Source organism: Poeciliopsis prolifica, unplaced genomic scaffold, assembly GCF_027474105.1.
Source record: "Poeciliopsis prolifica strain line A6 unplaced genomic scaffold, Auburn_PproV2 SCAFFOLD004, whole genome shotgun sequence".
NCBI classification, from domain to species: Eukaryota; Metazoa; Chordata; class Actinopteri; order Cyprinodontiformes; family Poeciliidae; genus Poeciliopsis; species Poeciliopsis prolifica.
The window spans coordinates 18,194,941-18,217,906 of NW_026562379.1; the positions used below are offsets into that span (position 1 = coordinate 18,194,941).

At 45.8% G+C, this 22,966-nt stretch overlaps 2 protein-coding genes, 1 non-coding gene and 1 pseudogene across 3 annotated transcripts; 1 reads left to right on the forward strand and 3 right to left on the reverse strand.

Annotated features, from left to right (window-relative positions):
• Positions 1–951: 951 nt before the first annotated feature.
• LOC129359465 (U1 spliceosomal RNA) lies at positions 952–1,113 on the reverse strand. The gene has a single exon (XR_008605901.1). It is a non-coding gene; the product is annotated as a U1 spliceosomal RNA (small nuclear RNA).
• A 1,316-nt stretch (positions 1,114–2,429) lies between these two features.
• LOC129359466 (U1 spliceosomal RNA) lies at positions 2,430–2,582 on the reverse strand (annotated as a pseudogene).
• Positions 2,583–3,305: 723 nt separating this feature from the next.
• On the forward strand, positions 3,306–8,898 carry ech1 (enoyl CoA hydratase 1, peroxisomal). The gene is made up of 11 exons (XM_055028362.1): positions 3,306–3,390; positions 3,593–3,640; positions 4,607–4,769; positions 5,518–5,606; positions 6,226–6,350; positions 6,419–6,467; positions 6,999–7,063; positions 7,871–7,941; positions 8,023–8,094; positions 8,245–8,395; positions 8,588–8,898. Exons 2-11 carry the CDS (start codon positions 3,604–3,606, stop codon positions 8,690–8,692), a joined length of 927 nt encoding a protein of 308 aa, XP_054884337.1. The 5' UTR covers positions 3,306–3,390; positions 3,593–3,603; the 3' UTR covers positions 8,693–8,898.
• cep295 (centrosomal protein 295) lies at positions 8,852–22,516 on the reverse strand. Its single transcript, XM_055028115.1, has 28 exons — positions 22,163–22,516; positions 20,953–21,153; positions 20,720–20,844; positions 20,558–20,651; positions 20,223–20,336; positions 20,010–20,150; positions 19,754–19,937; positions 19,339–19,527; positions 19,066–19,263; positions 18,826–18,917; positions 18,443–18,649; positions 17,721–17,797; positions 17,382–17,642; positions 16,594–16,906; positions 16,064–16,238; positions 15,557–15,733; positions 15,089–15,472; positions 14,914–15,011; positions 13,908–13,998; positions 12,945–13,318; positions 12,322–12,685; positions 12,112–12,246; positions 11,024–11,505; positions 10,470–10,820; positions 10,225–10,261; positions 9,865–10,143; positions 9,181–9,277; positions 8,852–9,104 (listed from the first exon to the last, which is right to left on the reverse strand). The coding sequence occupies exons 1-28, from the start codon at positions 22,259–22,261 to the stop codon at positions 8,852–8,854; spliced, it is 5,592 nt and encodes a 1,863-aa protein (XP_054884090.1). The 5' UTR covers positions 22,262–22,516.
• Between the last annotated feature and the right edge of the window lie 450 nt (positions 22,517–22,966).

Genomic DNA, 22,966 nt, shown 5'->3' on the forward strand with positions numbered 1-22,966 from the left:
GCTTCCCGAAAACCCCGGGTCCGAAAGCCCCGGGTCCGAAAGCCCCCGGGTCCGAAGGGTCCGAAAGCCCCGGGTCCGAAAGGGCCTCCTTCTGCTGTTTCAAACACTTCATTTAGAGTCACAATAGAACTTGCTTTACTGTCTCATGTGAAGAACAGGGAAACACTTTGACGTGTTTAGCGCTGCAGTTTTCAACTTCCATAAAATATATATTTTAGATGTTTGAAAGTATAACTATAGTTAGACTGGAAGACAAATTGTCTGACTTCTTTTTCGGGGCTAGAAAGAAACAACCAATCAGCCAGAAGGCGGGTCTTAGCGTTGTCAATCACCCTACATGTGGAGCTGTTAAAGAAACACTAGGAAGAAACATTTGAGTTTCTCAGAAATTTTGGCAAAAAATAAAAACCGTTTCAGCAGATAAGAACAAGAATAACAGCATCACAGTTAAAAGTTGTGCAGGGTGACTGCCATCCAGTCCGGAGTCATCCCGTCCTACCTAACAGTGATGGCGCCCAGCGGGGGTCCCTTCCCCCGGTGCTCCTTCCCGCCTGCCTCACCCAGAGAGCCAGGCGGTCCGTGGAGCCGGTCCCCGTCCCGCCTTCAGCTCTTGATGTTCCTCTTTTCTGCCGCCATCCGGATCACAGCCACGGGGGAACTGCTGCTCTTCAAATGGCGTCATTGAGACAAGGCTGAGCCACATATCTGCAAAGTCTTGTTTTGCGATTTTCGGGTGACTCACCCCGTACACCATAAGCTGTGCGTCAAGGACACCCCCCCCTGCCGGCAGGTGTGGGAATTGCGAGGAGCCGGTCGTTGCCCACAGATCTTCAGCAGAGCTCCACACAAATGTTTCAACATTTGATTTACTGGAGCTCTGATTACTGGATAATAAACATGTTTGAGACACCAGCTGATTCCAGCTCATAGTTTATCATGTAACCTTGATCCCAGGGGAGAGCGCGGACGCAGTCCCCCACTATCATAAATTGTGCAGTTGAGATTCTCCATGTGGAGAATTCACAGAGGTCAGATCGCCGCAGTGCAATGGCTGATCCTCACCCTGGGCGATCCACCTACAGGATCATGGAGTCACCCCTGCCAGGTAAGTATGTCCTTCATTCCTCTGACTGACCATTAACTACGTCACACTTCCGGTTCTGACTCACGGTGGGAGATTCAAATATTCCCTCCGTCACTTTAGGGTTTAATGTTTAACTAAACACAATCAGACACGAAGAGGAATAATAAGAATATAGAAGAGAAATCAAAATAAACCAACATATAGATGGTTTATAGCTCCCACAATGCATTGCGAGAATGCTGAAGCATTTTCATGCAATTTTAGTGTTTAAAATTTATTTTATTCCTCAAATTAACCTAAATATATTTAGAACTGATTAAATCTGCAACAACTAACTAATTTCTACTGAAATATCTAAAATATAAAGGAAATCAAAGGAAATCTTTATCTTGCATCAATAACGGGGTTCCTGGCCGCTCTGCTGCTGCCACCTGCTGGTCAGAGCAAGGAATGACATTAATAACAATAAATAAACCAACTGAATGAATGACAAACAGATACACTTTGTTTTATCGCATATTCACCAGAGTGATTGACAGCGCTAAGCCCCGCCCCTGCCTGGATGCTTCCCACTGACTGGAGAGTTTCTGCAGTTTGTACTGGGAGCACTGGGAGAGACAGAGGAGCTCGATTCTTTCTCTGATTGTCAGATATTTACGACGGCATGAAGACAGAAAGAATAAGATAGAAGTAAATTTCCACTCAGAGATTAATCTCAGAAGTCTCTGGATTTTCTAGAAAAATTGTGAATTTTCAGTTTTTCCTCGTTTGGTTTTTGCTCGGAAATTTCGGAGATGAATCTGATAATTTCTGAGTTTTTCCAACAAATTTTAAACATTTCAAACTTATAATGTATTATTTTGTCCCTTGCAAATAATCATCCATTGGAGATCAGAAATGTCCAATTTATTGAGATGAGTCTCAAAGTTATGAGTTTCTTGGTGGACATGTATTCTTACTGCAGTGTATTTATTATTGTGTTGTAACCCGGGCTCTCCGTCCCTAAACCTGCGGCTGATGGAAGACACCCTGCGGGCTCTGCGTTGTGTTTCATGATGAGGGGGGATGTGAGCAGGAATCAGACTCTGTTCTCTTCACACTTTGGCGCGTTTATTCCATCCACCCTGCAGGCAATAAACATACTGTCACCATTCAGTCGCTTTTCCTTTTGCACAACAATCAAACATCACCAGTGCAAACAAAGCAACTCGAACCGAACTGGCCAACCGAACAAACAGAAACGGTTCGGTAAATTAATCTGATGCACATGTTACACGGGCTTGCAGAGCTGCTGCTGACCTTGCAGGCAATAAACATACTGTGGTGCGTCATGTAACATTGATCCCAGGGGAGAGCGCGGACGCAGTCCCCCACTACCATAAATTGTGCAGTTGAGATTCTCCATGTGGAGAATTCACAGAGGTCAGATCGCCGCAGCAATGGCTGACCTGGGCGATCCACCTACAGGATCATGGAGTCACCCCTGCCAGGTAAGTATGTCCTTCATTCCTCTGACTGACCATTAACTACGTCACACTTCCGGTTCTGACTCACGGTGGGAGATTCAAATATTCCCTCCGTCACTTCAGGGTTTAATGTTTAACTAAACACAATCAGACATAAAAAATCCATTTAAATTTAGAAAAACTAAAAATGTTAAAGTTTATCCCAGAAGTTTTCTAGTAAAAATCGTCAGAGATTATTATTTGTTAATATACTTTTTTCTAATTAAAATGAGATTAAGCTCGGAAATTGAAAAAAGAGAAAAACAATGTTCTTTTAGCATAAAGTAGCAGCAGTAGAGCAAGTTGTGCTAATTGATCTCCTGGGCTTGAAATGAGGCTAATAAATTCAATATTTTAATATTTAATCCATGTTCTGTTTATTGTAGGCAAGAGAAAGTTTATGGTCTAATTCATTAATTTTGAACCGGCTGGCAGCCAGATTATAAAACTACACTTAGATGGAATCATTAATCCCATTTTATTTAATTTCAGTTCATATATGTTTCCTACTTCACTAAAGGTTAAAGATCTGAAATTTCATGGGAATATTCTTTAAAAATATCAGTTTACGTTTAAAGAACCTCTACAAAAAACATTTGTATTAGTTTTGCCCTGTTATCTCTATAAATGTTCTTTTATGTTGAGTAAATAAATAACTTCATTTTAACATTCATAACTTGACAGCATCAATAGTAAAAATCCTGAAGATTCATTCGCTTTTTTCTGTTCGCTACGAGCCTCATCGGCCACCGTATTAGAAGCTTCAGTAGCTGGAGATCCGCGTCTGAACGTTTCGTTCAGGTTTGTAGTTTAATTTTAATTGTCGTGTTGTTTAATATTTAGCTGGAGGGGAACCAGTGAAGCAGAGGAGAGTTTCGATAAGTTAGCTAGTTAGTCTCAGTTATCCAGGCTAGTTAGCAGGCTAGCTACCGTTGACGTTTCTATGCTAGCTAGCCTGCTAGCTAGCAGTGATGTTTCTTAACGTCTCATCCGGTGTCTGCAGGTCAAAGGGCGATGCTGTCGGCCCTGTTCAGATCAGCTGTGCCTAAATGTAAGTTTAACTGTTTGAGTCCTTCAGAGTTTTAAAAACTAAACACGTGGAGTTTAAATTTTAAAATCAATTTAAAACTGAAACGAGCTTTAAATGGAATATAGGTGAAAGGTCAATTTTATGGTTTGAGTCAAAGTTCTTAGTGTTTTCTTAAAATTAACAAAACATTTTTAACAACATAAATAAAATCAGGCAGACTTTGTTCCACAGGTTTCCAAATCGTGGATCGGGGGCCGTTTAAGGCCTTGAGGTGAAGTTGAGCGGCCCTCAATGTCATTACAAAAATGATCCTCCATTTTGGCTGTTGATGCAGATTCACATTTTACAAATGATTTAAAGTCTAATAAAAGTGAAAGGTAAACTCAAAGTATCAATCTTTAGTCAACCATGTTTGATGCAATTATTAGATTTCAGTGATTTTTTTCCTCCAGCGCAAAATAAAGCAAATTATGTTTTAGAAAATCAAGCAACACAAAATCTGTTGCTTGATTTTGACAGTTTGTTGCTGAGAATAAACACAAAGAACTGAAAATAACCAACATTTAAGACTGTAACGTTTCAAGTATAATAATAGATAAAGCAGTTTTTCTACCCAAATATTATTATTTTACTGTTTAAAAAAGAAAAATCATCGCACTGTAGTGTTTAAAAGTTTTGCTCCGTTTTTCAGTTTTATTTCTTTCCCTATCTTTGAATAATAGTTTACATGAGAAAAATGCTAATATTATTTCATAACATAAAGTTTGAACTGAAAGTAAATGACCAACAGCAAACTTATAAAAGGAATGAATAAATTCACATTTAGAAACTATTTGTGAAATTTTCACATATTTTCACAACCATAAACAAAATATACAAATAAAAAGATGGGGGAAATAATTACATGCGACGCAGTTTGTCTCCTCCGCCGGGTCAAAGGTCAGCTTTCCTCTGTGACTAAATGAATGAAATGTTTCTGTCGTTCAGACGGCGGGTTGTGGCGACCCGGCCCGGTCAGAGCCATGTCGTCCTCAGACGGGCCCACGCCGCCGTTCACCACGCTGGCCGTCAGCCGGCCGGCCGAGTCCGTCACGCACGTCCAGCTGCACCGACCCGCCAAGCTCAACGCCATGAACAAAGCCTTCTGGAGGCAAGACGAGCCGTAAATGAATGATGTCAACTTACATCATTCATTTACTTTTGGTCATTTTCTTTTTTTTTTAATATTCTATATTCAAATTGGGAATTAATTTTACAAGAAAGTTCTGTTGGGTTAGACTGTAATCAGTTGAAATGTTGTTTTTACCCTAAATTCAGAAACAAAAAGGTTCAGTCATTTTCAAGATTCAGTTTTAAACCAGGAATCCAGTTTCTACAAAAACTAATAAATAAATGTAAATAAATTTTAACTTCTTGGTAAAAATGTCATAAATTCCCTCAAACCAGGCGACTCTGGTAACTTTGGTTCGGGTAACCTTAACATCTCTGAATTAATTTTATTTGTCTGGATTGAGGCCCAAATCCCTTCAGGGTTGTAAACGCTGATGACCTTTGACCTAAACATTAAGGGGCTTTTATGGATTTCAAATGAAGTTAGGAAATTATTTTCAACTGACAAAATACTAAAGTGAGAAACCTCACTGGTGCAAATACGTTTCACTAACTTTCCCAAATTCTTGAAGGGTGGTGTATGTTTTCCTTCCACTAAACCTTCTGTGAATACTGTGTTTGATGTTTTCAGTTTTCTAAAGCTCAAAGACACTGAATCTTGGGTTTTAATTCTTTGTAAGGCTAAAAATAAGTTATTCATCATAAATTTAGTTAATAGTTTGTCTTTTTGAGCCGAGCTTTTGGTCATTTTATTGTTTGGTAACAAAAGGAGGTTTTTCCCGTTGCAGGGAGATGGTGGAGTGTTTCCAGCAGATCTCTGACGACCAGGCCTGCAGGGTGGTGGTGATTTCTGGAGCGGGGAAAGTCTTCACAGCAGGTGAGCGTCCACCTGGCTATAAACGGGCCTTTAACAGAAATGTTTATGGAACCTTTTGTATCAAATACACAATAAACAGAGACATGATGAGGGCAAACATTCGCTGCAGAAATCTAGGAATCTGTTTCCAGTCTCTGAAGTTTGTTTTTTTAAATACAAAAATCAACAACGACGCATTAATGCCACAAGGAAATATATAACAAACAGCAAGTGGACATTTCTGCCAAAAACAGCTAAACAATTTTACAAAAAAAATTTTTTTGATGAATTTCAGAAAAATTATAGAAAAAAAAAACAAGAAAATGTGCAAAAGAAGATTTCTGAATTTCAAATGTCAAATTTTTCAATAAAAATTTCTGAGACTTAATCTCTGAATTTCTACATTTTTGGCAGTAATGTACTCCTTTAATTGGCCGCTGTAAAAATCCCTCAAAGTTTTGGATCTGCATCAAAAATCAAGTTACTTTATTTACTTGATTTTAAGTCGGGTTGTTTTATCGACAATTTTGTCTCAAGTGAAAAAAGTTTGTACTCCCTCCCTGGTGGATGAACCTGAGATAGGAATAACAGACAGATGGCCACTCTGAGGTAAAAATAAACGGCACCATGCCGCCGCCAGGGATCGACCTGATGGACATGGCGACCGACATTCTGCAGCCGGAGGGCGACGACACGGCGCGGATCGCCTGGAACGTCAGGAAGCTGGTCAAACGGTACCAGGAGACGTTCTCCGTCTTGGAGAAGGTAAACGCCGCGAGAGAGGACCGGCGGTCAGAAAGGTTCAACGCTCAGGTTCTCTTCTTCTCCTCCAGTGTCCAAAGCCGGTGGTGGCGGCGGTCCATGGAGCCTGCATCGGAGGAGGTAGGGCGCCATCAAGATGGCCGACTGAAAATCCAGCAGTGACAAACGCAACAAAGACGTGACGTCACTGCTTATTTTTACCTGATCAAAGAAAACCTTCAATTAGATTTAACTTTGTTTTACAGTTGAATTGACCTAATTTGAAACTGCAAACATTTTATTAATTGGAGTCATTTTATCCAGGAAAGAAAAGTTCTGTTGTTTTTATTAGTAAAAAATTCTTCACTGTAAAAAATAAAATCTGTCCAAGTATTTTTAGTCAAATATGTTTGAAATAAGACAAAACTAAGTTACAAGTAAGGTAGAGGAGCTTGTTTAAAGTTAATAATTCCTTCATCTAGATGAAAAAGCTCCAGTTCTACTGCCAAATAATTTCACTAATGGAAAAATAATCTGAAGGTGGAACTTTTTTCCACCAATATTAAAGAAGCTTCCATATTCTTTTGAAAAAATACTTCTGTCTGTGTCATTTCTAGTCTGCAGAGATATTTACTGGCCTGAAGGTCGTTTAATTCTGGGTTCTTCCTGCAGGCGTTGACCTGATCACAGCCTGTGACATTCGGCTCTGCACCCAGGACGCCTGGTTCCAGGTCAAGGTCAGGAAACGGATCAGAACTCAGCAGCAGTTTAAATGGAAATCTGGAGAACAGACATTTTTACGTTTTGTCCACACAAAACTCAGTTTCATATTTATAAAAAAACAAACTGACTGGAGATTTGAGAAATTTTGATAATCAGAAAGTTTCAAGATAAAATAAATTTCTGAGCTCTGGAAGTTAAACGTTTGCTAGAAAAATAAATCTCAGTTTGAAAAGTCAAGTGTTTGGTTCAAAGCTAAATAATAAAACATTTTTTCTAATATTTCTGAGATCAATCTCAATTTCTGTTTAGCAGATTTTCCACTTTTCGATCACAGAAATGTTTTTCTGGAATGTTTCTGACTTTAGTCAAGATGTTTTTCTGGCAAATTTGAACTTTCAAACCAGTTATTCTTTTTCCCAGAAAATTTCAGAAATGTTAATTTTTTTTAATGCCTTAAATACAATGTTGTAAAAAGCAGAAATTTAGGATCCTGCGCATTGCATTCTGGGACAAGTGATGGAAGTTGTGGTCGTTTTGAAGCAATCTGATTGGCTGGCAGGTTTTGTGCTGCACTGCCCCCTATGGGTTGGCATGTTTAAAGCAACGCTTTGTGGATGAGAACTTTTCAGAAACCATTCCAGCTTCTGCCAGTTTTTCCTCCAATATGTGGCGGACATGTTTGTTTTGTAGAAACTGAGTTTTTCTTCTCTGGAGTTTTTTACCTTCCTGAACTTCCCTGTTCCAGTTAGCAGCTCAGTCTTGATGGTTCCGTTCTGAGTGGTTCCGATCCGAACCGTTTCCTCTCCGTCTCGGTTTCACAGGAAGTGGACATCGGTCTGGCAGCGGACGTGGGAACGCTGCAGCGGCTTCCTAAAGTGATCGGCAGCCGCAGGTAAAACCCCACCCGGTTCCGGACTCGGCCGTGTTTATTAGCGGGAACCCTGAGGTCAAAGGTCACGTGTGGTCTGTGCAGCCTGGTGAACGAGCTGGCTCTGACCGCCAGGAAGATGTTCGCCGACGAGGCCAAGAGCAGCGGGCTGGTCAGGTAAAACCCAACGTTAAGAAAACTTTAAATATGAACAACGAAGGCGACGGAGCTTTTATCTCTTTAAAAACTTTCCTGGTATTTTTTCCCAGATTTCATTTTCTATAATGCAACACATTTTCTGCCATGGTTATTTTGTCGTCGCTGCAGCCGAGTGTTTCCGGACCAGGAAGCCATGATGGCGGGCGCGCTGGAGATGGCGGCGGAGATGGCGGCGCGCAGCCCGGTGGCCGTGCAGGGAACCAAACTCAACCTGATCTACTCCAGAGATCACAGCGTGGCAGAGGGACTCGACTACATGGTACAGAGATTATCATCATGCTCATTTGGCCTGTTTGTCACAAATATATTCAGAGGAATTTGCTTTATTTTTTTGAAGTTCATATCAGATCTGTTTATTTTCCATGGACCTTTTGATGTTGAGTTTTATTGTTTTTCATTGGTGGGTTTTATAAAATAAACCGGGCTCGGTTCTGCGCTCTGGTCTGTGCAGGCGACCTGGAACATGAGCATGCTGCAGACCCAGGATGTGATGAAGTCGGCTCAGGCCGCCATGGAGAAGAAAAGCCCGAAAGAAACACTTTTCTCCAAACTCTGAGCTTCACTGCCGACGGCTTCAATCTCCAGATTATTCTCCAGATTAACGCCGACCTCCTGTGAGGTCGCTTTGGGTTCTTTTTGAAAACTAATTATGTTTATTTAATAAACTCATCTGAATGAATGTTTATGTTGCTAAACATCAGTCTGAGCCGAATCTTTAAAACAATCTCGAGTTTTTATTAAATAAAGGTGATAAATTAAAACGTCGGCGTCTGTTTGGCTCGGAGCTTCTGCAGCGTTTTCTGTGGAGGGAAATCAGAGTGAGCTGCGGTTCTGCTGCTGCAGGAACCCGGAGGCGAAACGCTCCTACCCTGTGGAACTCCTTGGCCCTCAGCCGGTTCCTGGCCCAGTCCTCCTGCCGGCTGCGGGCCGCTCGCTGCTGCTTCACCTCCTCCAGCTGCTCGTACAGCCTGAACACACACACACACACACTCTGCTCACACACTCTGCTCAGAGCGCAGACGGCCCGCCTCGGCCCCCTGGTACCTCTGGGTCCGCTGGTGCATCTCTGACAGGTTCCGCTTCCTCTGATCCGGATCGCTGATCCGAACATCGGCTCCGATCTGAGGACCGGAGCGGTGACCTGAGAGAAGAACCGGGTCGCAAAATTCTGTTAAAACCAAATCAGCAGCCAGAGCTGAGAGTAACTAGTTACATTTACATGAGTAACTTTTTGGAAAAAGTTTGAATTCAGGAGGATTTTGACTTTTTACTCAACTAATTTTGTTATGAATCATTTCTGCTCTTGATTTCTGGTTTACATGATTCAACCAGATTCACACCTGAAGCTTCTGTTGAAGTTTAATTAGTTTTTAATTTAATTAGTTTTTAACATTTTCCTTTGTCTGATTATGTTGAATTATTGTCATTTTGGTCTCATGATGAAATGATTGATAATTTGATCAGTTACTCAGAACTTGAATAAACTTTCTACTTTTACGTGACTAAATCTGTATTGTTTTTCTGTTTCTCTGGTCCAATTTCAGATTCTCTGTCCAGCTGAAGAAATTATGAGACAGTTACAAGGAATTTCTAATAATCTAGGAAAAAAGGTTGTAATAAGAATAAAGTCACAGTCGTAATAATGTGATTATAAACGTCCAAATGATGTAATAAAAAGTTGCATCATGAAGTCAAAGTAAAAATGTTCTGAGGTTGAAGTAGCGCTACCTGGTGGAAGTGGGCGGAGCTTCCTCTCTGCTCTCTTCCTGTCCTCCGTCATACTCTGGGACTCTGTCGCCTCCTTCCTGGGGACGGACTGGACCGCGGCTCTACCCGGGTCCGGTCCTTCAACCGGAACCCGACCGGGGGGTCCGTTCCTGGCGGCGGCCCGCTTGGCTTTGATCTCCTGAACGCGGCGGTCGGACCGCAGCATGAGAGCCCGGCGGCGCCGCTGGAAGACGTCCTGCAGGTCCCTGCTGGGACTCCAGAGGAACTCCAGGAGGGACGCTGGACACGGGGACCAACAAGATGGCGGCCATCATCAAGATGGCGGCTCTAGCGCCTCACATGGTGCTTTGATGTCTGTACCTGATGGCGCCTGATGAGCCAACGTGGATTCAGCCCCCTGGTGGACGAAGTGTGCAGGTTATAAAAAGGTTTATTTGTTCATTTTGTGACGCTTTTCTTGCAAATATTTCAGTTTTGAAACATAAATTTAGAATTTTTTCTATCTACAATGTTGATTAATATTCAGTATTATTCTGGTGATGAGTTTAACAGACATGATTTATTAAAGTTACTGCAGCTTTGATGCAAAGCTGAGAGGAATGAACCTCTATTGGCTCCGTTTCCATGGTTTCCTGTCCAGCGGTGATGCTGTCTGGACCGTCGCCGTCCCGCAGGTCCTCGCCGTCCCGCAGGTCCTCGCCGTCCCGCAGGTCCTCGCCGTCCCGCAGGTCCTCGCCGTCCCGCAGGTCCTCGCCGTCCCGCAGGTCCTCGCCGTCCCGCAGGTCCTCGTCGTCCCGCAGGTCCTCACCGTCCCGCAGGTCCTCGCCGTCCCGCAGGTCCTCGTCGTCCCGCAGGTCCTCGTCGTCCGTGGCGACCGCGTCCTGGAGCGTCGTGTCCGTCAGACTCACCAAGGTGATCTGGGATTGCTCCAGGATGCCCTGCTCCCCGTCGGACTCCTACAGAACCAGAAATCAACCCGGTTCAGGTCCAGCATGTTGGTTTCCATCCAGACATTTCACTCAAGAGTAAAAAGTTCTACACATAGCGCTACGCCAGCTGCTGCTTCCATTCACCTCGTTTTTTCCGTAAAATTCTCTGATGTTTAGATGAACGAACCTTGAAATGATTCCTGTTTTCTGTCAGTCAGACCAAAACATACCGGTGTGATTTCTGAGCTGGAGAAATCCTCCTGGCGTTCACCGCCTGAGACCGAAACTCTGGAGGATTCTGCCGAGCCCAGAGCGGACGCTTCCCCGCACCCGCTGGGCGGCGTCTCCGGGGCGGCGAGGGACTCAGGGGGTGGCGTCCCCAGGGCGGCGGGGGACTCAGGGGGTGGCGTCCCCAGGGCGGCGGGGGACTCAGGGGGCGGCGTCCCCAGGGCGGCGGGGGACTCAAGGGGCGGCGTCCCCAGGGCGGCGGGGGATCCGCTGGGCGGCGTCAGGACAGAGTCCTGCTGGACGCATTCGGAGATGACGAGCCGGGAGAAGGACTCCTGGACTTCTCTGCGGCCGCCCGGCTCCTCCGCTCTCAGCTGCTCCAGCGACGAATCGTCTGACGTGTTGAGGTCAGGAAGGTGAAAGTTCATAGAGGGGTCAGCGGTTTCGTTGTAGGTGATTTCTGGATGCAGCCGGTGGAACGAATCTGAGTGGAGACAGAAAGACGAGTCGTTTCAGTCCAACGTTATTTCTGAAGAACAAAAAATGTAGGACTGAAACGATTAACTGATCAATCGATCATTAAATTAGTTGACGATTATTTCTGTAATCAATTAATAGATATCTGGAGTGAAGAGACTCAAAAAGGCAATTCACTAAAACATCAACAGAGAAGGGATTAAACAAAGTGTGCAGACAAATATATTAAGATTTTGCATTTAAGATAAAAATTAACCTGCTGTACCCAGTTTTAGCTTCACCTGGTTAAAATTCAGAAAAGAAAATTGTTTCAATCACCTTTTGTCCTCTAATTATCAATCAGTGACTAAAACATGATGACCGGATCGACTCCGGAATGAAGGAATCAAAGCAACAAATGTTTTTGTTTGGGATTAACATTAAAATAATTCATGAAACTGCTCCTGTAATCCGTCTTTGCTGGAAAATAAAAACAACGTTCTAAATAAATAATTGTTTGTCCTGCTGGGAGCCGGTTAATCCTGGAGGCCCGCCAGGCTGATATAAACTGAGGGAACCCAGAATGACAGGAGTCGGGTTGAGATCAGAAACGGCTCCTGATGTTTTCTCTCACCAGCGGCGCCGTGCGGGTCCAGTTCCTCCAGACCGGCTCGGTTCTGCAGCACCGGGTTCGAGGCGGGCGGACTCTGAGCCAGGCGGCGCGGCAGCCATGATGGTTCTCTGGACTCAGATGCAGAACTTCGTTCACCTGAATTCAGTCATTAATTTAAATTTAAATTATCTTTAACTAAAAACCAGAAACGATCCAGAATGAAACGCATACCGGAGCTTCCACTGTTCTGATCGGCAGAGACCTGCGGCTCTCCCACCAGAACCCTCATCCGGGTCTCCTCCGGTAGCTCATCCGACCAGGACGGTTCCGACGCGTCTTGACCAGCGCAGAAACCCCGACCCGGATCGTCGGACTGTTGGGACAGGCGGCCGATCATCCGGCTCAGAGTGGAGTCCCAGCCGCCGCTGCGATCTGGCGGACCGGGCCTGGCACCGATCATGGAGGAATGAGCCGACGGCTGGCCGACCAACCGCTCCAGAACCGACAGCCTCTCCGGAGCCAAGCAGGACGGGTTCCGCTCCGGGTCGACGGGCCAGAAACGCTCCAAGCCGGGATGACCCGGGGTCGCCTGCTCCTGAAAAAGCAGAAAGGCTCAGGCCCATGGAAGCAGACCGGAGCAGGAAGTGGACTAGAGCGCAGGGCATTCTGGGTAAATACAACCAAAGCTAACGTGCTAGCCTAGCGCTAGCAACAGGAAAGGCTCTGTAGCCAAAGACTAAGGAGGAATCGTCCAGCCGCTAAAATCTGACGCCTCCATCTGGAGAGATGGAATCTCTCGCTCCGATTGCATCTTCTGATTGATCTGAACCTGGTTGAATGGATGAGTGACTGACCGGGTTCGGGTCCTGACCGGCCGCTGGGCGGCGCCGGACGTCCCGACGAGCCGAGGTCTCGTCCTCCATACTGGACGGCCGAGAGAGCGAAGAGCCGGACTCCTGCGGAGCGTCGCTGTCTGAGAGCAACAGCAGAGTTTTTATTGTTCCAGAACCGGGCCGGAGGCGGGTAGGCGGCGAGGGATCCGGATCTGGACCTGAAGTCGTTCCTGCGGCGCCGAGCGAGACATTGAGCTCTCTGGTGTATTTATCAATGATGCGCTGGATGATGCTGTCATTAAACACAGAGTCGACAGGCGGACCGGCCGAGTCCCGGAAACCCGCACAGGAAACGCCACCAGAACCCGGTCCAGTTGGGTCGAAGAGCCGAGGATCTGAAATCAACAGGAAGCTGGTCATCATAAATAAAAGCCCAACAGGAAGTCATAATCACCAGAATAAAAGCCATAATTAGTTTTATTCATAATTAACACAAGAAAAAAGTCATAATTAAAAGAACAAGTAATAATTTTGAGTCTTAAAAAGTCATAATGAGTCACAATATTACATTTTGTTGGATGATAAATTATCCCAGAAGTTATTTCCATAAACGTTAATATTGTTGTTTTGAGACCATTTTAAAATAATATAATAATAATAATAATAATAATAACTTTTTGATCCCAAAGATCAAAAAACTTTAAATTCTAATGAACATTTAACACAGGAACTGGACGAATTTTAAATATCCAAATTGATAAAACAGAAACAATAAAATGATATAATTGCCTTGTAAACTAAATGACCCTCCAAAATAAAAGCTTGTTGAGAGCAAAACACCAGACTGAAAATTATCATCCAGTTTTTGGTAGAAAGATGCTTGGTTATAACTATTAGAATAAGTCATAATTTAGAGAATAAAAGCCGATGTTTCTGTTTTCTTGACGGGTTTCGGATGGCGGTGAAGGTCCGGATGGTACTCACCGACGCTTCTCTCTGGGTCGGTGGAGACGTAGCTGCCGCTGGAGATGGTGGTGGAGGAAAGGATGTCGGAGCCGTAGGACCTGCAGGGAGGCTGAGACAAAACTGGACTCGGTTTGTAAGGAACATGTCAGCAGCAGCAGCAGTTTAAACAGCTGAAACATAGAAATCATGAATCAGGGTTTTAGTCTAGACTTAAAGGCGCTCTGTGTCTTTAAATCGGATGTTTTTCAGTTTGTGGTGCACAGAAACTGAATGCTGCTTCTCCATGTTTGGTTCTGTTCGCTGTGCTGCTATGGTAACTGGGTTCTCACCTGAACCAGTGAGAGCAGGTAGGTATTAAATAGGAGGGGTCCCAGGACTCAGCCTGGAGGAACCCCACGTCACTGGAAGCAGTCCGGTACCAAACCAGTCGGACTCACTACAGCGGCGTTGGATGCTGTGCTGAGGTCCAACAGAACCATTAAAACCAACAGCCTAAAACTTCTGATACGTTAGGATCAGAACTAAAGGACTGAGCTCAGTTCAAGTGTAGAAACCCTCATGAAAACGTGTTTAATGGACACGCTTCAGGTTCTGACGTTTCACATCATCGCTCAGTACACAGACACACACACACAGAGACACACACACACACACAGAGACACACACACACACAGAGACACACAGAAACACACAGACACACACACAGAGACACACAGAGACACACAGACACACACACACAGAGACACACAGACACACACACAGAGACACACACACACAGAGACACACACACAGAGACACTCACACACACACACACACACACACACACACACACACAGACACACACACACATAAACAAGCTTCTCCAGCATAATCAGCGGCGGAGGCGTTCTCTGCCTCCGCTCAGATTTGGCTAGTTTTCATCACTGATCCACAGCCGGTGGATCTCAGAGGGGATTCACAGGCAGACAAAAACCAGACATGAAGTTAAATCCGTCTGACTGCGCAGTCTGATTGGCGCCGTTACCTCTGAGGGGGATCTGGAGCTCAGAGCTGCAGGACCGAGCGAGTCGGCTCCTCTTCCAGAATCAGAACAAGGCGGTGACGTCGCTTTCATGGCTGAATCTAGAAAACAGGAATTACAGCATCGCTGCAGTTTAACATCTTCTCTCTCAGCAGAGCTTGATTCCTGTGCATCCTACCGGAATCGGACGACTCTGGAGTCATTGCTGCTCCAGACAGCAGTCGCTCCCTCCAGGGAGGACGGCAGGAGGTCTCCGACCCGACCCGGCCCCGACCAGAACCATCCTGCAGGTTAACATCTGATAGGCGTGAAGGAACGCCGTCCTCCAGGCCTGAAGAGGCGACCCATCTCCCAGCAGAGTCCGCTCTCCAGCTGGACACAGACCCAGACTGTCTGGTGTCATGGACTGAACCGTCGGAGGGGGAACGCGTGTCGTCTTCGGTGTCTGAAAAGACGACTCGTCTCCTGGCAGAACGACACGGGAAGTCCGCCGGGATGGAAGGAACGTCGTCTTCTGGGCCCGGAAAGGCGACCCGTCTCCCGGCAGACTGAGGCCTAGAACCTGAAAACACAGGAATCATCAGAAGCTTCTCCTGGTTCAAATACTGGACGGAACGGGTCTGGAACCACAGGCGTGTAAGCGGACCTGTAACCCGACTCGTGTTGACTGGAGTGTCCACCTCTTGGATGGCGCTGAGCTCATGTTGTTGAGGAATCATCCACTTGAAACCCAGTTTGACCCGGGTCACTGGAGGCTTCTGCGTCCGTGGAGGATGGAGGAGTCCAGAAGGTTCTGGAGGAACGACGCTCGGAACCGGAGGAGCTTCGAAAGGAAAGCAGGAAGAACAGAACATATTTTAAAACAATTAAACCCGGATAGATGTCCGGCGAGCGAGCCAGGAGTTAAACTACGCAGAAATGAACCATCAGTAATAATAATAACAACGTTACGCAACGAAAGTCAGAGTTAAAATTCAGTCGAGGATGTTGGAGCTACAGACTCTGTGATGTGGAGAAGTTATTTTTCTTCTTGAGAGTTACGGTGAAATTGTGCAGAATGTTGCATGAATTTCATGACTAATGACACACACACACACACACACACACACACACACACACACACACACACACACACACACACACACACACACACCTGTTCCTGTGAGACGGGGCTGAAGGGAATCGTCTCCGTCCTCCGGCTCCTCTAAGTGGGACAGACGTCCTCCATGCGACTCTTCGATGGCTCTCAGCAGCGTTGCCAGCAGCTGCAGCCGTTTCCGCTCGGCTTCCTGCGGGTCCCAAGATTCACTGGGAGAATCAGAACCGCTCTGCAGAGAACAGCAGGAGGTCCTCACTCAGCGTACACACAAGTCCTGCAGCTCTTTACACAATATTAGAAATAAACTAAAGTAAGATCATTTCTTTCATAAATTAGAAAATAAACATTTTACTGCCTAAATGCAGCAACATAGTATTTCTTCACCTGATAACTTGTAGCAGCAAAGGATTATTTTGATTAGACAGTAAAACATGTTCCAGGTTGAACATATTTACGCATTTTATCTTAACGCAAAATGTTTTCTGAATGTTCTTTCAACAAATTGTTTTTTTGAGTCTTTCTACTCCAGTGAATCAATCGCTGAATTAGTTGTGATTACGTCATTGATTACTGAAGCCACTCACTCGTCCATCGGCGTCGATCAGAGCCTGCAGCGCCTCCTTCTGCCTCCTCATGCGCTGCAGCTCCTCCTCCGCTCTGCGCCTCTCCTCCTCTTGCTGCTCCTTCTGCAGCGCCAGCGCCGCCCTCTGCGCCACCACCCGCCTCTGGGCCTCCTGCAGCTCCCGTCTCCTGCGGTCCGCCTCTCTGGAGGTCGGGGTCATCGGGTCAAAGGTGGCCGAGGTGCCGGCTGACCCGGCGTCGGGTCGGTACGGCATGGCAGCGGGCGGCGAGGCTCTCGGTCTGTCCGGCAGACGCTTCGCTACTCGCTCCGGTTCGCTGCCGCAGAGACGGATTACAGTTACATTTACTCCAGTAACTTTGTTGAAATAATGAACTTTTTTAACTGCTTTTAAAAAACGTATTGAGTGAATGATCAAATTATCAATCATTTCATTAATAAAACTACAAGTAAAAAATACAGAGTATTAAAAAAACAGTTTTCAAAAAGTTTCTACTCTTAAATTTCTGGATTTTTTTCCCACTGAATGAAAAACAAACATGAACCAGAAAGTCATCAGACTGATTCTGTTAATGTTTCATCAGTTTTCTATTGAAAGAAACTGATTTTGAACAAGAAAAGTGTTTTTATTTTGTAATTATAAATAATTATTTTTATTCTGTTCTTTAAAATAACAAAATTTGATGATGTAATTTTTAAGTATTAAATGATTGATAATTTGATCAGTTACTCAGTACTTGAATATAAATGTTTTACTCTCAGATGAGAACAGTTTTTGGATCCTCTGCTCACCTCCGGCTGTCGGCGAGCGGAGCAGCGTCTGGTGAGCTGAACCGGTTCGTAGTGGACGGATCCGACGGTACGCTGGAGCCGCCGCTGCTGCTGGAAGCAGGAAGTGACACGTCTGAAGGGTGACTTTCAGACGGGGGAGCGAGGAGCACAGGGTGAACGGGAGTCCTCAGCGAGGCGGCGGTCAGGTTGTGGCGGATCCGGAGAGCTCGCTGGTATTCCTCCAGCCGCTGCCGGGCCACTTCCACGGATCTCTGGTGAATCCTGAAAGATGGCCTTCGTTCAGTCGGGCTGACGGAGCAGCGCCGCTTCAGACGGAGCTGAAGGAGAAACGAGTCGCACCTGTTCTGCTCCAGCAGGCGCTGCTGGTACCGTCGGAGCCGCATGGTGGACACGTCTTCCTCTGCAGAAGCCGCCGCCTGCAGGAAACAGGAAGTCATCACTGAATATGCAGAAAATAAATGTCAGCCAGTGAAAATTTCAAGATGGACATTAAGAAAAAATTTTCCCCCCAATATTTATTACATATAAATATATATTATTGGTCTCATATAAATTATATTTCCTAATAATTTTTTTCAAGATGGCCACCATGGTCAGCGATAAACATTAAGTTCTGCAGTAAAATCGACAGCAGATGTTGCTAGTGCTGAGCACTAGCAACCAAAACGTTCAGATCATTAACCTCTAATTCACTAAACATCCAAACACATTAAACGCATCAGCAGAAACTAACCCAAAACTGCTAAATAAATATAAAATGATGGCAGAAGCTAATGCTAACAATGTTTTGGTCTGTTTCTCCTCGTTTTCTTCTGTGAGACTCGCAAACAGAAAATCCCACTTTCAGGTTTGGAATCAGATTTAAAGTGGAAAACATGATGCAACATAATTTCATCAAAGGCATAAAAATATGTGGCATTTTATGGCAATATCTGGTGTTAAGGAATTAAAAAAAGAAAAGAAAACATGAGCTGAACATTTCATGCTGTCCACACTTTAAATATTGCAGGAATATGCTGCAGTAATTCCACCACCATCCTGTTCGGACATGCTGGACCTACTTCTTCCTCAGAGGTTAAGCTGATCGGGGAGCGGTCCTGGACAGGAACCTGTGGTTGGAGGAGCAGCGCCTCCTGCTGGGCAGCAGCTCTCAGCTGCTCCCGCTCCCTCTGAGCCTCCTGCAGCATCTGCTCCAGCTCAGCTTTTTGCTCCTCCAGCTCCTGGAGGAGAGCAACCTGCTGCTGCTTCTCCACCTCCAGCTCCGCTTCCTGTCAAACAAACGGTGAAGACTTTCAAAATATAAGCCTCCATTCCGTAAGTCAACACTTTATCATTATAGGACTTAAAATGGCCTCAAAACATCAACATTCTCATTTGTTTCATTTCTGGGAGAATTTGATATCAGGACAAGCCAACAATAAGACATTTTAACCGTTCCTCTCACCCGCTTCTTCCGTTCTTCTTCGGCTTCCTGGATTCTGCTCAGAAAATCAGCAGGGAGTGAACGTTCTGCTGCGCGTGGCGGTTCTGCTGGTTCTGCATGAGTCAAACACACAAAAAACACAAACAGTTGAAATAGAAACATTAATGTCAGAGAAAAATCCTGATTTCAGGAAATGATGCGAACGGCTTAAAACTGTGATCATCGTCATGAGTCTATCGGAGACAAAGCAAACAGACGCACTCGGTGCTGGGGGCTCACTGAGCGGCTCGGGGGTCAGAGATCCGGTTTCGATGCTCAGGTCTCGCTCTGGGATCAGCTCTGTGTCGACAGACAGAGAATCCGCTGCAGGATCTCGGCTGCGGCCGTTGATCCAGTCGGTCCTTTGGTTCCGGATCCGATCCAGGAGTCTCCGGAGCGCCTGTCTGGGAGGAGTTGCGCCTGCGGGAGAGAGTTTGATGTGAAACGAGACGCAGACTTGACATGAAGGGAGTTTTCAGCCAAAACTTTGTTCACCATCTGCTGCTTCCTGCTCTCCGCCTTCAACTTCGTCCCCAAAGTCATTCTGAATATTTTCTGCTTTGGGCTCGGCATTTTCATCCACAGTGACATCCAAGTCCTGATCCAGGTCCAGGTCCTGGCCGGAGCTGGATGAGGCTGGGAGAGGCTCCGGTACCAGCTGGACCACCAGGTCACCTTTAACCCCTGAGAAGAGAAACGACTGAGATGCAGAGAGGCTGAGGACTAAGGATGCGTTCACACCGGCCCAGTCTAATCCGCTTTAATCCGACTCCCCTCCGGTTCGCCAGAAACTCCGGTTTGGTGGTGAGATGTGAATACTAAGCTAACGCTGGCCCATGTACAAACTTCAGTCTGGGTTCAGCTGAAGTGAACACTGGAGAGATCTGAATGCATAAGAAGCAGCCCTCACGTCTCTCTCCGGTGTACATGTCCTCGAAGGCGAACTCCAGCTCCCTCTGGAGTTCCTCCCTGGCCTCCTGCCTCTGGTAGAGAGGCTGGAAGATCTGTGGCGGCATCCGGGACACCTGCTGCCTCCGCCGCAGCAGATCCGTCTGCTGCAGGTGCTGCAACTCCACCAGGAGGCGATCCCGGTCCTGAGACCAGAGGCTGCTGTTAAAACGTCTGCAGCATAAAAACTACCATCTGTTTCAGAACTGGAGGCGTACGTGCTCCAGCTGCTCCCTCCTCAGGGCCTGCCTCCCTCTGACCCGGGCCTTCTCCAGCTGCTCCTCCCTCCTCCTCTCCTCCTCTCTCTGGAGATCCTGCAGCCTCCTGGTCTCCAGGTCAGCTTCCAGTCTGGCGTCAGGCTGCAGAGACGACCAGAGCTTAAAGTCGGCAGACATCAGAACCAGAAGCAGAACCAGAAGCGGCTCTCTGACCTGCAGCTCCTCCGGCTCCTTCGCCACGGCGCTCTCTGGCATGTGGTAGCGTGTGGCAGCGAAGGCGTTCAGATCCGACCTCCTCACCATGTGGGACTTCCTGGGATCGATGTCCTGCTCCAACCAGGAAACAGTCAACACTCAGACAACACTCTTCATCTGACTGCTGTCCTAAAGAAACAAACTGATTCCTGAGTCCTGCAACCACAGCTAGTTTTATTGCAATGGTTCCACAAAATATGGTGATAAAACTTTGAGTGCCGGTTGGCCACCGATATTTGGACCAAATAAATCTGCTAGAGTAGGAAAACGGTTGAATTTTGCAGGGAAAGCACCTGGAAGGGATCAGGCGGAGGCGGCGGGAGTCTGGCCACTTTTGCTGATCGTTCCTTCTCCGTCTGCAGCGCCTTCTTCCTCGCATTGATGGATCTACAAATGAAGGAGGGAAGTTATCGTTCTGAACCAACTCAAATGTTTTAACAGCTTTCAGGTCTTACCGTTTCTGTCTCTCCTGCTCTTTAGTCTTTTGGATCTTGAGTTCCTTCAGAGCTTCACGGTAACGCTCCTCTGCTTTGGCATGATGCTCCTCCTCCCCCTGAGCTGCAGCTGCCAGCTGAGCTTCCTGAAACAGGAATATAAAACTTTTCTTTTAGCTTATTACGTTAGCCAGATTCTGGCTCCACAGCATCGTGTTTCTCACTGCTAAGCTAGGAAGCCTCTGCTAGCTCACGGTTTCCGTGGCGCTCCTGTGGCTCTGGCCGATGAGCTGCAGGCTCTCCAGATACAAACTCTGCAGCGTGTGCAGCTTCTCCCTCTGACGCCTCTCCCAGTCCTCCCTCAGCTGCTCCTCCAGCTGCTGCAGCTCCTGCTGCCGGCGCTGCTCCACGTCCCGCCGGATCTGCAGCGCGATCTGCCGCTGCTGCTCCCGCACCTGGACATCCAACGCACAACGTCATGTCAGAAACTGGTTTTGGACGAAGTTTCAGAACCAACTCCTCACTGGTGAAGAAGGGCCAGCAGCGCATGCACTTCCTGCGTCGGATGAAGTGAGCATCCCTACCGCCCCCCATCCTTCAGACCTTCTACAGAGGGACCATCGAGAGCCAACTGACCAGCTACATCTCCATCTGGTCTGGGAGCTGCAGGGCCTCTGACTGGAAGTCTCTACAGAGGGTGGTGAGGACAGGGGAGAAGATCACGGGGGCTCTGCTCCCCTGCATCAAGGACATCGCAGAGAGGCGCTGCCTATCTCGCGCTCACCAGATCCTCTCCGACCCCACCCACCCCAACCATGGACTGTTTTCCCCCCTGGCGTCTGGAAGAAGGTTCCGCAGCATCTTGTGCAGAACAACCAGACTACTGAACAGTTTCTTCCCCCGGGCCATCAGACTGCTTAACGCCACATAACACCCCTCCACACACTCTCAAACCAAATCACCCCCCCATGGACATGGTCAATACATGCACTTTAGTTTAGTTTTTTTCACAACACTGAACCTGTGTATTCTATGGCACTTGTATTGTATTTATTTATTTATTGTGTAGTTTAAGGTTTTAGCTCTGCTACACTGGTAGCCAAGTAACAACATTTCGTTGTCAAGATTCACCTTGTGTTTTTTTTTTGTACAATGACAATAAAAGAAGTCTAAGTCTAAGTCTAAGTTTCAACATAGAAAGTACTCCTGTTCCTGCCATTCTTTCTGATTTTGGTTTTCTGGGGTTTTCTTCTTGTGAAAAGAGAGTTGTTTCTTTCCACTGTCACCATACGCTTCCTCTGGATCAAGCTGAACAGAGCTTATTTGTTCAAATAGGTAAATTTTTAACATTTCATTTTTAAAAGCACAGTAATTTGGTTTGAATCTGACTGGATTAAAACAAACAGAATAATTATTGAAATCTGGGTTGAAGCGACAGAACCTTCTGCTAAAACCAACCATTACCTGCTGGATCCGGAGTTTCCTCCGCCTGTCAAGCTCCTCGCGTATCACACGAGCCTCTTCGTTGGGACTCAATCTTAATCTCGACACTTTCCTCTTCATTTTCCTCAAAAATGCCACCGGGCACTTTCACAAAAGCCAGTCTGGATGCTAATTAGGCTAACATGACTTCTCTCAGAGTCCAAACCACGTTCCTTTCGAGCCGCCGCAACCATCGTAACGTAGTCCGACGGTTAAAGCGTGAAATAAAACCTTAGTTATGTCATAAATAAAAGAAAAAAGCAGCTAAGTGCTCTACTTTTTCAAATAGAACTCTAACCCGTTGAACAAAACCGACCGTTTGTGTTCCAAACGTCATATCCGGTGGTTTAAATTGACCGCCGTGGCATTCAAGCATTTTGGTTCCTACTTACAACCATTTTCTGGTTTATAAATCTATATTATTAAATTGTAATTGCATTAAAATAACAATAACTTCATTCCAACATTTTTGAAGCACTTAAGTCTTAAGAAGTCAATAGCCAATAGTACTGGAGGTGGGGAGTTACGAAAAATGTCAGGGGAGCTATGACATTGTGACACCGGATCTGCACCATTTTTCTTTCACCGGCAGACAATTCGATAACTTCCCTCACGGGAGGCGATCGATCACAAACTAAAATTGATCCCAGTAGGCTGAAGAATCTCATAATGAAGGGAGTACTAAGCTTACTTTGCCGGTTTATTCAACTGTACATTGCAAAAATAAATAAATAAATAAATAAAAATACAGTTTAGGAAAAAGCAATATAAATAATCCCCAAACAA